Here is a 15,822-nt window from a genome sequence, read left to right as displayed (position 1 = left end):
AGAAAATGGGACACTTTAGATTAGCCTCAGCATGCTGCAAAGCTTCATTTAAGTTTGAAAACCAGCACTTCATTACAGAGAATAAAACCAAAGCCTGACATGGCTCTCTTCACACAGTCACTCAACAAAATCAACCAGTCATGTGTGAAAATGATAGATGATGAGAACTTCTTATCTGCAGCCAGTTATCTTTTTATCCCATCTCTATCTGCTTCAGCGGTGAAGTATTATTGTAAGTGAGGCCACAGAAGGCCCTCGCGGTTCAGTGAGAGAACAAGTGTGTGTGAGATCTAGTGCAGTATGTAAACCGTTTGACATCAGTGTTTGGGCTTTCTTTATGAGAACATCTGTGGCAGCTGCCCTATAAATTCCCAGTGTTGAGAAAACAGGAACAAAAAGTTCCATTTTTGTATGGCAGTGTACCATGGCGAGAAGTGGACCTAGTCGTGCCTCACTATGGCCAAGGTTTAGGGAAAGTCAAATCGGGGATGGAGAACTGAGACAGTGTTACTGTGTGTTTATAAGTCTCTTGTGCATAGCAACAGACAAAAGTGAGCCTATTGATGGCCATCATATCAAACCCAGAGAACAGACAAACACATCTCTTCATCTTCCTGTATTTCTGCAGACCACCAAGTCTGAGGTCTGTTGTGTGTTGATGAAATGACTTCCTCACTTTCACCTTCAGTCAAGACTTATCCGCTTGACTGCTGATGATGCTGTTGTGTTTCCACTCTAAGAATGTCTTCATTCTACAATTTTAACCCAACCTCACAGGCAGACATTTTTTTTTATTAGTCAAGGTTTGTGGCTAAATACAGTGACCAAGTATCTAAAGCAGTCCTGTTATTAGGTGGTCCGTATAATGATGAAACCATCTTAGCAGATGTTTCACTGTCCGTGAAGTAATGCCAAATTGTGTCCTTAAAATCAGGCCAGGAATTACGTAGCCTGGGCTACATATATTCACTGATATTTTAAACAAAGACACATTAGGTTCTACACACTCAAAGTTCAAAAAGATTGTGTGCACAGAGTGACCTGCTGCTGGAAAACCCGGTAGCTACTATGCAATTAACACAACTGTAAGGCATGAGATAAGAGATTTAAAAACATGAAATAATAGTGAAGGTACAAATTAGGAAAAGAGCATGAACATATGAATGAGTATGAGTTTTGTATAACTGCAAAATTGTATAACTGCACATGATATTACAGTTATTTTAATATCAATAAGGCCTACACAAGTGAGATGATTGCATTTTACAACTGACATATATGTTGCATATGATGGTACAAAGTGAATGGGCAGCATACAAGCACTTTTCGTAGTAGTAACATCAACATGCTTTTTATATTATTTTATTTTATTTATGGACACATATCCTATTTACGCACTGATAAGGAGACCGTTAATGTTATTATTTCACTCTGACTGCTCCTCAGATTTTAATGTAGCATGTTTTTATTAAACTGAATCCACTTGCGTTTTATTCTATTCTGTAGAAATCTAACTTAGATTCTACGCAGCACTTTCAACACAATGACCCAAAGTAAAATAAGTGAGTGAAAGAAAGGACCGGACTATAAAAACTTCTTTTATTTAAAAATAGTTTAAAATAAGTATTTTTTTTGAGTGGACGTTTAAATCTTATTTTACGTCGGTGAAAAATATCGAAAGTGCGGAACACGATGTTAAAACATACAAACATTCAGCAGGCAGCAGTCGGGCTACAGCTGCTGCTGCTGCTGTTGCTGTGTGTCTGTCTGTGCCTCTACGGCACATGAAGACATTAAACGGGGGGTAAAGTAAAAGCGATTTAACAGTTACTCAGGATGGTATAACTTGTGGAAGCTCAATGTTTTTATGTTTTTGTTTTTGTTTTTTGGGTTTTGTAGTTGTCGTTTCCTTTGCTGTAAATGTTAGCTAAGCTAATCAAGCTAGCTAGCATGCCACAGTGACTTTTCCTCCACTGGAAGAAGAAGATACTGTCTTATCTTGATGGCTTCGACATCTCTTGAAAAAGGTGTGAAATGCATGTTTTTAACTAATGCTGCATTTCAGCTGGACACTGGATTACACAACCACCTGCAGCTAACGCTAGCTAATTATAAGCCACATTTCCTTTCCAGGGAACATTAATAACGTTACAGTCAGAACAGTTAGTTCACGTTACTCTTCAATCATAAGATAAATTCAATCAGTGGGACAAGTTTATATTTTAGATGGAATAAACTTAACTATTTTTATTAGGAGCGATAGTAGTAGCAGGAAAATGAAAAGATGTTAATTTGGGGAGATTTTTTGCCTTCTTTTCTGTTCATCATAATAAAACCTTGCTATAAATTAGACTTATTTTAACATCCAAACTAACTTAAAGATATTTTGTAAAGCACAGTTAACTAATGAAATCTTTATATTATTTAATAGAAACATGGCGTGAAGGTGACAGTTGTCTGGCTCCCGATCTGAGAGATGGGACACTGCGAGAAGCCACCATCCAGAGACTGACCACCTCTCATAATGACACCGTAGCTTGGGTGGTATTCACTGACCGCAGTGAAGATGAAGAAGAGGAGGAAGCTGTGCCTGTCTCGAAACTCATGAGACCAGGCTCGGATCACCTCACCCAGGAGAAACCTGTATTTCCCAGCAGCGTCACAGACCCCAGGCTGTGTGTCCCCTTAGAGCTGAGTGATGTTGATGGAGACAGAGTCCCCTACACCATCAACAGATACCTGAGGGATTACCAAAGAGAAGGAATCAGGTTCATTTACAGCAACTATGTGCGTTCCAGAGGTTGTATCTTGGGGGACGACATGGGCCTGGGAAAAACTGTACAGGTACAAAGCACATTAGTTGCCAAACTATTTACAGAATTAGTTAAATGTCCACATTATTTCATCACCTGCCTGTCTCTCTCTATCTTGCTGTTGTTCTCTCCAACATGTGTGCTGCTGACTCCACTATATATGTAGCAGAAGCAAAAAAAAAAAAAAAAAAAAGATCTAAATACAAATGTGGATCAGGAGTTGGAGTTGGTGAATGTGTCTAAAACAACCAGTGCTGTACCAGGAACACACTGTTTTTTATGTTCAAAACCAAGGCTTGATCTCAGTATAAATAACCTGTTAATAAAGCAGGCAGACAAAACCAAACTCAGAGCCAGATTTTCTGTGTTATTTAAATGGTGACAATTGTTATTGTTTTAGAGTAGACATGCATAAACGATATGTGTATTTTTCTATTGTCACCATGTGCATTGTGTGGACTCCAGGAAGAATAGCTGCTGCTATGTAGAAGCTAATGGAGATCTTCATAAAACAACAAACAAACCAATTTCATCTTATTTTAGGTCATTGGATTTCTTGCTGCTGTCTTGCACAAAACAGGCACATGGGAGGACATCAAGAACAACAGGCCTCAGTTTCTGCAGAGTCAGATGCCCTCCAAGCAAAGTAAACCCAACAAAGTGGGTATTGAAACATGCTGGTACATTCAATCAAGTGCAGCAATAGTGTAAATCTACTATATAATTAGAGAGTATTGATTTTTCATTGCCATGTTTTGGTGTTTCCATGATCTGGTCTAGGTGTTCCTCATCGTGGCCCCGCTGTCAGTGCTTTATAACTGGAAAGATGAACTGGACACATGGGGTCACTTCCAGTGTGTGGTGGTCCACGGGCTGAGGAAAGAGGAGGAGCTGGCTCGCATCAAGAAGGGGCGCATTGAAATTGCTCTCACTACCTATGAGACTCTGCGCCTTTGTCTGGATCAGTTTAATAAGTAAGTACCATGCTCAACACACACAAGCAGCAAATATGTGGCGAAGAAGTTTTTGTAACTCTGTTTTTTCGATACTCAAACACTGTGACTAAAACATACCTTTGCCTTCCCTGTCAGTATAGACTGGTCTGCCGTGGTTGTGGATGAGGCCCACAAGATAAAAAATCCAAACTCTCAGATCACTCAGGCCATGAAGGATCTGAAATGTAATGTAAGAGAGCATTGTGTTGTTATTTTAGTACAGTATTGCTAATGTGAAAGAAGTAATGACTAGAGTCTGTGTGGATTTACTGAGAGTTGAGAGTACTGGTGGTGTTTTTCATCAAGAAGGGTAAAGTGGTCCTCACTTCTGCTGTAGTGAAATTATATGGAATTGTGCCACCATCATAATTAGCTACTAAAAACGTAATGAGCTTAGCTTTGCATTTGGACCATGCTTTTGATGCTAGCTTTGCACTTATATTTTCGCCAGATCAGAATTGGTCTCACCAGCACCATCTTACAGAACAACCTTGAGGAGCTGTGGTGTGTCATGGACTGGTAGGATATGTTTCACGTTTTATTCTGTTTGTTCCCTGTCGTCAAAGTGATGTGATTGTAATTTGCAACTTCTCTTGAAAATAGGTCCTGTTAGCTTTCATGTATATTCTTTATTCTGTTTAGGGCCATACCTGGTTGTCTTGGCAGCTTAGGACATTTCAAAAACAAGTTTTCACAGCCGATTGAGCAAGGGCAGAAGCACAGTGCAACCAAACGAGCCCTAGCTACAGGGAGGAAGAGCGTCAGAGCTCTGGTGAGGAAGATATCCCACTGGTTCCTCAGAAGGACCAAAGCTCTTATTAAGGAACAACTGCCTAAGAAGGATGACAGGGTAAGATCAAACAGGGCTTCATTTTAATGGTTGTCTACTCTCTATAAGCTCAAAATTCACAGTCTGCATGATAATAATCCATTGTGACATAACTCTGATGAAGGTCTATGATGTCTAAAAGCATCCGTCAAAGAAATTCTGTGCTGTGATTTCTCCTAGGTGGCTTATTGCTCTCTGACAGACTTTCAGCAGACTGTGTATCAGACGGTGCTGGACAGTGAAGATGTGACATTACTGCTGAGGTCTTCAGAGAAATGTGGCTGTCAGAGTGGACGCACCCGCAGAGGCTGCTGCTATAAAGTTAGCTCACCCCTTTTACCATTTTGTGTGCTTGTGTGTGCTAAAGGGTTAAACTTAATAGTAAGGGTTGAGCTGTATACTGCAAAAAGTGAAACCCATGTCATTGACTCAAACACAAAAAACATTGAGTCCTCAAATAATCTTTTGTTGCAGACAAACTCAGAGGGTGTGGAAATGAAGGAGCTGTACTTTAGTTACTTGGCCATATTGAGGAAGGTTGCCAACCATGTCGCGCTGCTTCAGTCCACCGCAGGCACCAGCAAGAAACAGGTAGAATCATGTCGCCCACTAACTGATTTATTGTAATTGTTCATGAGAGCTGTCTCCTGGAGAGCTTTTCAAGACGGAGTTCATACCACATCCTCTAATGCTGGATTCGGTTCACCGTTACGACTCATTTGTTGCTTCCAGGAAAAGTATGTGGGTGGCATTTGTGCAAAGGTATTCCAGAAGTTTCCAGACTTTGTGCAGAGATGCAAAGATGAAGCGTTTGAGGCCTTGTCTGACCCGATGTACAGTGGAAAGATGAAGGTACAGTTTGGGAACAAGGGCGCAATCACCTGCTTATTATGGTCTGTTTCAGTCTGTCTGTGGTAACATATCTGTATTCCTTTTCAGGTTTTGCAGAAGCTGCTCAAATATTATCTGCAAAAGAGAGATAAAGTGCTTCTTTTTTCTCTCTCAACCAAGGTGAGAGCTGTGTTTGTGTGTATTGAAATCCAAATGTTTGTGGGTCAGTAAGTTTGCATGTGTGATAGCAGAGGTATGTATTGTGTGAGAGATGATCAGATGAGTGGGAGGGCAGGATGTTTCCCCATAGGAAAACAATTTGATCCTCACAGTGATGACATCTAAAACAGTAACCTGCCGGGACTTCCTGTAATTGGTCCAAAAGTTAGAGGCATCCAAAAAACTGTTTTCATGCTAGAAACGAACCAAAGCATGGTTCAGTTTGATCTGGACTGAGATCTCCTCTTTTCGTCATGCCAAGGTTCGGCTGTTTGGTCCTGACCGTGGTCCGGTGGACGTTTCACAGCTGTAATTTTCGTTCGGCTCAAACTGAAAAGTCTGGACCAAACGACTAGGTGGTAAAGGGCCCTTAATTGCCATTGCTGTTAGGGAAGATTGCTTGTTTTCAGAGAAAACAGCAGTAGGAGACATGGTTTTCACATGACATAGTTTGACAGTTTTTATTATTATACAAAGCCTAATGCCTGCTGTCACCTGAGACAGTATGATAACATTTCTGGCTGCTATGAGGTCATATTTTCATGGCCTTTATCCTGCTATTTTGGGAATCATAGAGACCATACAGTTTTGATTGCGCACAGCATTACTCCTATAGTATATGTCTAAATATACAAGCCAGAGACTGCTGTGTTTGTTTCTTATTAAACTTGTTTGTCTAGCATTTACGTGTTATCTCTCATACAAACTCTTCAGCATTGACAATGAGTAATGACTGATCTCACATATCAGTTGTCAGTTTTTGCACAGTTGATTCATGTGCTTTGAACCCCTCACATTTGTTTGTTGTGTGTTTTGAATCTGTCAGCTGTTAGATGTGCTGGAGAGCTACTGCATGGCAGAGGGCCTGGACTACAGCAGACTGGACGGAAGCACCAAAGCCAAAGAGAGAGTCCAGATCGTCAAAGAGTTCAACAGCCCCTCCCACTCCAACCTCTGCCTGGTTTCTACCTTGTTAGTCAAACAATAAAAATTAGATGGAGAAATAGTGTTTTCTTATATTTTATGCTTTAATGGTGCTTTTTCAAAATTAAGACCATAACGCTTATTGTAATATTTAACACTGTGTCTGCTGTAGTTATTTTTATTTAAACATGTTTTATTTTTTAGGATATACAAAACCTTGAATCTGCTGATAACTGACTCTTTGTTCTATCAGGGCAGGTGGTGTCGGTCTTAACTTTGTAGGGGCCAACGTGGTAGTGCTATTTGACCCCACATGGAACCCAGCCAGTGACCTCCAAGCTATTGACAGGTAGGTTGTGGACCGTATCTTGACAGATTGACACAGTATTTTAATGTATATTAAGCTATAGAAGCTGTAGTTTTATGAAAGTATTTTGTTCCCTTGAGTTGCTTCAAAAAGCATTGTAGCTGCCAGTGTAGCATACCCAGTCATATTCTGTCACTTACAAGCTTTTTTGCTATTTATACGCATGATGGCTGTGTGTTGATATGTTTGTCTTTCCCTTTAGGGCGTATCGTATTGGCCAGTGCAGGGATGTGACTGTCCTTAGGCTGATCTCTCTGGGCACTGTAGAGGAGGTTATCTACCTCAGACAAATTTACAAACAGGTACCAGATATTTACCACCATGTAATCATAATGCACAAATGATGCACATCTCACCACGCTGAGGTTATCGCCTTTACTAACTGTGAGATGGCTTCTGCCGCATAATTGTCTGTGGGGAGGATGGAAGAGAAAGGTTTACTAACTGCACATAAATCAAATAATCACAGAAAAATTCTCAAGCGCCATAATAACAGTTTGTTCTGCATCTGCTGTTTAAATTCAACATTGACTCATTCCAACAGTAATTCAATGAAGGCATTTTGATTTGTAAATGACCAGCTACAGCCTCACATTGAGGTCAGCTTTCTTACCAATTACTGTACCTTCTTTCCAATCTTCAGCAATTGCAGTGCTCAGTTATGGGCAAGGAGAGTGCACGGCGGTACTTCGAGGCAGTGCAGGGCCACGGCGTCCACAAGGGGGAGCTGTTCGGAATCAAAAACCTCTTCAGGCTCCAGATCCAAGGGACATGCCTCACCCGCAAGATACTAGAGGTTAGCCTACATGCCTTTGACTGCTGGAGTGATAATGTGTTCTACTGTACAGTAGCATAGTGCCTCAACTCCCACTGTCACAATACAATGTCTCACAAATAGTCAACATTTCCTTTATTTCTGTTCTTTGGAATTTACTCTTATGTGCTCATATATACTAGTAATTATTTGGGTTTGGTTAGTATTTTTGGGTTGAAAAAGGAATTAAATGGGTATGTTGCATTTATTATTTCCTCTAGCTGTCAGAATGTCAGATGCCTAAAACGGCTAAAAATATAATGCACTCCTGAGTATCAATGATTGTGATGTCACTGAGTTGTTGAAATGTGTGCGTTTTGATGAATCTGTGTCTCACTTTCGCTCTTCCTGTCAGCGAGAAGGACAAGTGGAGTCCGGTGTAACGACAACCAGCACACACACAGGCAAAGAGGAGGAGGAGGCGGAGACGAAGGGAGTTAGCGTGAGTAACTCTGCCGTTCTCAGAGACCCAGAACATAGGGCACTCATCTTTCCCATCCCTCACTCTGTCTTCTCTCCCAGGCGGCCCACTCATCCTCCCATTCCCACGTGAAAGAGGGGCTACCTCAAACGGGGACCTTCCTGTCTGTCAGTCAACCAGCCCACAGAATCTCATTCAACTTTTCCTGTCTTGACTCCAGTTTTTTTCTTCATTGCTTCCTCAGTCCTTCTTTCTTTTGTAATGTTCCTGTTCTCTTTAAGTGGTTTATTCCAAAATGACATATGCCCCATTTGTGAGAAAAAACTGCTTCTACCATGACAAAATTGTCAAAATGAGATACATGATGTTACTTTTAAAGGAAGAACATGGAGAAAGTGATACTGTTCTTAACAGTATCACAAGCTCACCCTGCTGTATGATTTAAAAGTGGCTCAAAAAGTTTGTACATTGAGTAGCTTGAGCAGCAGTTTTAATAGATTCATAAGGTGAATTTTGTTTGACAGTGTGGAAAAAGCAACAAAAAGATCAACGGAAACCTCTGAAACACCTTGTGTCAGTGGTCATATTTTCAGCAAAATGTGGCTAATTACAGTGTTTTCGTGTCACTGTCGTAGTCCTAAAACTGAAAAGCCTTTGAGTTAGTATATTATAGTATATTTGAGGTGTGAGTGTTAGCAACATGCTAAACATTAGCCAAGTGTTTTTCACAGATTTTTCAGATCTAAGGAGGTTTTGGTGCCACACTTTCAATCCTCAATCCTGATCCGCTCTTTCCACTCCAAGAGAAGGGGAGGAGATGAATTGTTTCTGCAGATTATGACGTCTCCTCATCGCTTCACACAGATCTGATCTAACTTTCCTTACATTGATACATGAAACAAACAGAAATGTCACATTTCCATCATGTTTTCTACATTTTTTTTTTTTTTTTTGCTGTTTGAGGTTTAACTGGCGCTCTTTTAATTCTGCCATCTTGTTGCGACCTCTTATTCTGCAGTGGTATTGTCACTAACTGACCCATACTTCCTGCCCGATCGGTACCGCACGTCTGTTGGTCAGGTCCTTGGCACACGTGTAGAACAATTTAAGTTTCCAAGTATTGGATTGGGCAGTGAATTTATAGTGGTTTTCCGATTGGAGAATTGGTGCCTAATAGCTGTATAACGCTAGTGGATGAAAACAGGCATTCATGCAAATTTTCTTTTGCCAGTTTTTTTTTTTTTTTCTTTTTTTTTTTTAGGTTGGTTAAAATTTGTGTTACGTTTGGATGGAAACCCAGCTATTATAATGCTCCCTGAGGCAAACTGTTATTTGTGATACTGGGCTATATAAATACAAACTGACTTGACCTGACACTCAGTTATTTGTATTTTAGTGAAATCTACCAGGGACAAATCTTTCTATCTGATGCTGTGTGAAACAGCTGGATGTAATTACTTACGTGTCCTAATGGAAGCTGCAGACCACACTGAAGTCTATCTTCTGGTTTTCAGCTATTTATTTACATAGTGATACCCCTTATCATCCCGTTCCCAGGCAGGTCCTTTTTACAGGGCTGCTGCTCCACTGAGGCTATTCAGATTCTTTCAAAAATACAGAATACACTGGGGTGCCTCAACACGCACAGAGCGAGGCTGTAGGCGTGTAAGCACCAACATGCACCCAAGGTCAGCAGAAATGTGGAAGAGTCATCTAGCAGTTGGCAAATTTTGTGAAATTAGAATCACTGTTGGTGGTCAATCCCCTAAAGGACCATTCATATAACTCCAGGAAATGTTATGACCCCTTTTGTTTTCGTCATATTACATCATGATGGAGGGCATATGTCACATGCTGATGCTTGTTATGATTTATTGTTACAAACATCTGTTTTGTGTTACACAATGAAATCTCACATGGGCTTGTCTGCTGAAAGATGGCATAAACAAGGGAAGTGAAGATATATGTAGCCTTTCGGTGCAATTTTGTAGCTAAACCTTTCTCACACAGTGAATATGCAATTTAATTTTTTCATTCTTTAACTATCTACCTTGTAGAACTTTATATGCCAATCTGTCCCTTTTGCTGTTTTATTTAAGGAACCTGGACGTTCTCCACCTAGAGATGACCCAGTACCAAATGATGAACCAGCCAAGAACAGAGAAGCATCAGAGGTCCCAAGAGGGGTGCTGGACTTCAGCAGTGGGAGTGACAACGAGGAGGAGCAGGGGCTTAAGAGGAAGGCATCAAACCCCAGTACGGTGGATGGCAACAAGGGTGGGAATGCTGCCCCTGACCCTTGTCGAATGAGTCTCCTCCAACATGGTTTCTCCAGACTTCTCGAAAGGGTCAAAGGAAAACCAGAGTTAGGAGAAGGGGACAGTAGTCCGGGTGTTGATGAAAGCACCTCTGGGGAAGATGCTGAAGATCAAAAGAGGGAGGGTACCTCCTTCAGCATCTGTAAGAAGTCCAATATAGGAAATGGTGCAGCCTGTTTCCCTAATTTGGGAACGAAAATCTGGGACACAAAAGACAGGGAGAATGGACTTGTGGGGAGAAATGAGAGGGTTTCTCTGGTGAAACAAAGTGATGATCCTGTAAGAAAAAGACAGGGCCTGAAAGGGTGGACAAGTAAGAAAATTACAGTGGATGAAGAGATTGATGAAAGTTCCTCACCAGACAAAAATAAACCAAACAAGCTCAAAACTACAGTTCCAAAAGAACATCGCTTTGGTGGTTACTCAGATGAATCTGAGGATTTGGACATAGAGGCAATGATGGGGCCAAAGAGGGATGCTTCAGATTCACATTGTAGAGGAGGAGACAAAGGGAGAGGAAGGTTAGACCACAACAGAAGGAGGCAGAGTGCTAGTGCCAGGGACAAGGCCAGAGCCAGGTACTCTGAAGACATAGAGACATTCACATCTTCAGAAGATGAACACACTCCTGCTGAAAAAGGGAGACCTACAGGATGCCACTTCACATCTCCACGCAGAAAAAGATCAAGAGTTGAGTTGCCAAAGGATGGGCAAAGAGCGGCGACAACCAACAGGACGGAGGAACGAGTTGGGGTGTCCAAATCAGTTTCTTTTACAAATCTGAAAAGTCAGACATTCCCGGCACCCAAGGGAAAGGATAGAACTATCGACAGTGTGCTAGGTCAGATTCAGTACCTTTTTTATATCCTAATCATTTTAAATGAACCTAATTTCAACATTAATGATGTATATTTCTCTTTAAAGGCAGCGTACAGGAGGTGATGTATACCCACTCTAACCAGCGTGTGGTGGGTGGGAGCAAAGCTGAGGAGCTGATCAGTAGAGCTGCTGTACGAGACGTGTTTGAACTCAAGATGTACTCTCAGCTCCCAGCCAATCACCTGATAGGCACCATTGAGGTACATACAGCACCGCATGAACACTGGTCTGGTTCATTGATTCTTCAAACATACAGCACAGTATTATCTGCCACAGCCCAAGTCCAGCACTGTAGCCATGTACTGATGGCTGGATCAAGTCACCCAAAATACTTTTTTATAAATGCATTTTTCCTCTCACCTGTAATGTTTTGGAGATTAATCGGGATGACATCTTGTAGATTTGTCCACAACCTGTGAGATGGTTACTCAATAACGTAGATACTTCGCTGTAAACAATGTAATTTCGGCCTGTTTTCTCCCAAAGTGTGCCTGGCAGTTGCCGATTGGCAGGCAGAATAAGACTTGCCAGAACTGTATCAGACACGCGTTCACTCCGACATTAGAGTGTACGTAAACACATATTGTTCTTCGCAGCTTAATGTTTGATGAGTAGCAGCAGTGTAGGTCACCTCTATTTAAATCTCTGGTTCATAATGCTGCATGTTTACTATCAACAAAACGGACAAAAGCCTGCATATCTGAGCCAACAGTGTTGAGTGGTAGAGAAAGACTGCAAACTGTTTTGTTTTTTTTTGTCTTGATTTTTGGATTACACATTTTAAATTTTTGAAGTGTAATGATACAAATCAAAAGTCAGTGACCAACACGTGCTGTATTGGGTTGATAGATTACATCTCCACAGAAGGAATGTCCAGATCTGAGCAATCCTAAAGCTTTCTTAACAGACAGATGGCACCTCATAAGACAAACATGTATGTTTTAATGCCTCCAAATAATGCTAAATAATGCCTGTTAATTAAAGTTCATTAACATAAGCTGCATTTGAAAACAAATTTAGTCTGAGTCTGTTTGATTTGGCCAGAGCCTGCCAGCAAGCCCACCAGACAGTCAGCCTTGCCCATCTGCTGTCAGACTGGAGAAGCCCAGTGTGGACCATCCAGTCACCTTCGCCAAGAAGAGTGTGCACCACACCAGACACACCACCTTCATCATCGGAGAGACTCCCCAGGCCATACGCAGGTACTGAAAGGGGTGTCAGAGGAGTTGAGGTGAAGAGAAAAGGCGATGACAGATAGGATAACGCATTAAAAAAATTATAGAAGATGAGATGATGGATTTTCCAGAAGGGTGAAAGAGCATGGGGTAGTCAAGGGTAGACATAGAGAAGGAAAATGACTTAAGATCAGGGGGCCTACAACAGAGGTAAAGGAGAAAATGTTTGAATGGGACTAAAGCAGGTCAGTGGATGAAAGGAGAAAAGGAGGTGTAAAGAGTGTAGTCGGAAGAGATGAATTCCTGGCAGTGTTAGGAATGAGGCCAAAACTCACCACAGATATGGTGTTGAGCGCCCCCACCTGGGCCTCAGGAATTGTGTGTGTGTGTGTTTAGTGAGAGACCACCTCTGAGCTTTCCCTTCCACCTATTTCCCAGCATCATGCCAAAGATTACCCAGTTATGTCCAGGCCCAACAGTGCAGGAGTTTTCCCCTCCACAACCACAGCCCTCCTGAGACTAACCAAAAATGATCGCCCGAGGACTTCCAAACCCACACTGATACACACACACACACACACACACACACACGTCCTAACAAGCATTTACACACAGATACAGACTCACAGTACTCCAATCCACACGTCTGTCCCGCTGCATCACCTCCGCCCCCTGCCTTCCCAAACACTCGTATACAGGCGCACACAGACACCTCTGTGGCTCCAATCTCACTCCCCAAGGAGAGGACTGTGTCTCTGCCCAGAGGCTCACCAGGGAGCGAAAATACACACAAGTTATATTGATATCCCCTCAATTAACCTCGCTGTTTAATGATTTAAATCCACATGCACGTCATTTTTTACTGCCGTTACATTTATTTATTGTTTTTCCAGCGAAAGCCACAAATGGTAATAACACCACCATAATGCAGCTGTACCACCAGTGACTTTGAAGTATTTCTGTCCCAGAGTCTGGTTAGACCAGAGTTTTAATGACTGCCTAGAAGCGCAGGAAAAACACCTCATACTGCATGGCTGTCTGGATATGAGCCTGAATATGTGGACAGCTATTCATTTTAGGGTAGGCCTGCCGGACCCGCAGGATATCTTAATAGTGTGGGCCCTGTGGCTTTTTAAAGACGTTGTTTTACGCGTGATTTTAAAGTATGTTACAGTGTGCTCACATGTGCCAGATTCTTGTTACCTTCATTGTCTCCCACATTTTTTTGTGCATGGGTGTTTTTTTTTTTTGTTTTCACACTCACTTCTCCGTTTGTGTCCTTTCCATGCTCGTGTGTAGGCAGCAGCTGGAGGAAATGGCGGAAAAATTCGAATTTCCCTCAGTTCATCAGTTTGCAGTGGAGATTCTGAGAAGACACTCAACTCAGAGACTGGCCTGGCTACAACGCTATTACACTTCACTGAACCACCCGGACCTGGCTAATACAGTCACAAACAACTTCCCACAACCTGATTCAGCACAGACTTCGTCCTCCTGTACACCCACCAAAACAGCTGCCACAAAATCTTACGCGGATACCAGAATTCCACAGAAGGATGTTCTGAAAGCCAAGAAAAAGCCTAGATACACTCAGAAGAATCCTGAACCCAAAACTAAGCCTGAAACCCCACATAACAATGTTTCTGTGCCACTGAAAAAGCCTGGAAACCCAAAACATGATGTCCAGGAACCCCAGAAAAAGCAAAAGATCCCACGAAAGAATGTTCTAGAGTGTCTAAGTGATGTTCCAAGCCTGCAGTCAGAGGAACAGGAGGAGACGCTCTGTAGTGCCAGAGAACATAAGAGGACAAAGAGGGTTAGTGTTTCTAGTTCTGGAGCCTTCAGAGCTGGCGGTGGTCTTGGCTTGGATCCGGCCAGCAGCAGTGGTCTGGGGTCCGGGGAGGCTGCTGCTTTCCTGAACCGCACAGACAGAGATACCCCTTCTTCTCCGGACCTCAGCCATGGCAGGTCCACCACGTTATCCAAACCCACAGCACAGGGAAGGGAGCGAGAACAAAAATTTTCTTCCAGGACCGGTGAAACTTTTCAAGGCCAGAGAGAAAATCCTCAGACCCCTTCCCATCCTGAGGAGGCCACATCTACCTCCAGTCGCCGTTCCTTCCTCACAGATCTGATAGGAGACACCTCAATCCTGGATGATTTGTTAAAACCCAAATCCAGGGGTGTACAACAGAAGGGCGCTCCAAAAACACCTCCCGCACTCTCCTCTGTGTTAGTCAACCCATGTCTCACCACATCCTCTCCATCCAGAGTCGCTCTCAGAACTGACTCTGGTTCATCAGGACTCATAGACTCTCTGCCCTGTGCAAAGTCAGACACACTACATACACAGCAGGCAGCATCGAAGGGCAGTCGCAAAGACTTCTGGGACATCCTGAATGAGGGTAATGAGGAGAGTATCAACAGGCTAACGGACCCAGCAGAAGTGCAGAGGGTTTGCATCAATGCTAACTTTGCAGCTAGAAGTCGATCCGCACAAGAGGAGAGCAAGAGTCTCTGGAAGACTAACGAGAAGTTCATCTGGAAGAAATAATACAGGAGAGACGGTTAGATGGTGCTCAAGGTTCATTTTAAACTCTTATTACTTATTTTACTTTTGCATTTCTAAAGGAGATGTATAAAAAAAACAACCTCAATGGATATTTAAGGCAGGCTTTCCTGCCTCTCATTGTCTGAATAGATTTTATGTTCTTATTTTAAAATGTTGTATTACTTGTACTTTTTACACCAATGATTTGAAAATGTTCAGTGTTAATTTAGTGAATTAATAGCACAGTGGTAAATGTTACCTGAATAAACAGGGTGTTAATCACTCTGGAAATTTTAAACCTGTGACTATTGATGGATTTATTGCCCAGTTCATTGCTTTATTGCTACCTTTTTTTTTTTTTTTACCTAAAACACAACCCCTGGAGGAGCACTCGTTTATAAAACAGAAAAATTGGGGCAAAAAAAAAACTAAACAATCTTAGTTGGAAATTGTAAATATTTAATGCATGGTTGCAACTGGCAAGTATTAAAAATAGATTAAAAAAGTACAAGATAATGAAAAATCTCCAAAAGTGATCGTCCAATAGCTGACCAGCAGTTCAGAACCCACAGACATATATAAGACAAGGAAAAACAGCAAATTCTCATGTTTTCAGAAGCTGGCACCATCAAAAGCTTGTCACATCACCTCGAGCTTCACTCCTCTCCACGTGCTTTCCTTTCTGA

General features: G+C 41.9%; 1 protein-coding gene across 2 annotated transcripts; it reads left to right on the top strand.

The window, feature by feature from the left end:
• The first annotated feature begins 1,891 nt into the window (after positions 1 to 1,891).
• ercc6l2 (excision repair cross-complementation group 6-like 2) lies at positions 1,892 to 15,427 on the top strand. Of its 2 annotated transcripts, XM_041936656.1 has the most exons (21): positions 1,892 to 2,027; positions 2,432 to 2,844; positions 3,357 to 3,473; positions 3,594 to 3,787; positions 3,905 to 3,998; positions 4,260 to 4,327; positions 4,451 to 4,658; positions 4,818 to 4,958; positions 5,112 to 5,228; positions 5,370 to 5,489; positions 5,577 to 5,648; positions 6,514 to 6,659; positions 6,865 to 6,960; positions 7,181 to 7,280; positions 7,622 to 7,774; positions 8,148 to 8,234; positions 8,315 to 8,380; positions 10,313 to 11,372; positions 11,456 to 11,610; positions 12,455 to 12,612; positions 13,885 to 15,427. In XM_041936656.1, exons 1-21 carry the CDS (start codon positions 2,003 to 2,005, stop codon positions 15,137 to 15,139), a joined length of 4,845 nt encoding a protein of 1,614 aa, XP_041792590.1. In that variant the 5' UTR covers positions 1,892 to 2,002; the 3' UTR covers positions 15,140 to 15,427. The 2 variants fall into 2 exon arrangements, with proteins under 2 accessions (XP_041792590.1, XP_041792591.1); XM_041936657.1 differs by lacking the exon at positions 8,315 to 8,380.
• Positions 15,428 to 15,822: the final 395 nt, after the last annotated feature.

Source organism: Chelmon rostratus, chromosome 5, assembly GCF_017976325.1.
Source record: "Chelmon rostratus isolate fCheRos1 chromosome 5, fCheRos1.pri, whole genome shotgun sequence".
In the NCBI taxonomy this organism is placed as follows: domain Eukaryota; kingdom Metazoa; phylum Chordata; class Actinopteri; order Chaetodontiformes; family Chaetodontidae; genus Chelmon; species Chelmon rostratus.
This window is presented reverse-complemented; position numbering and strand designations above follow the sequence as displayed.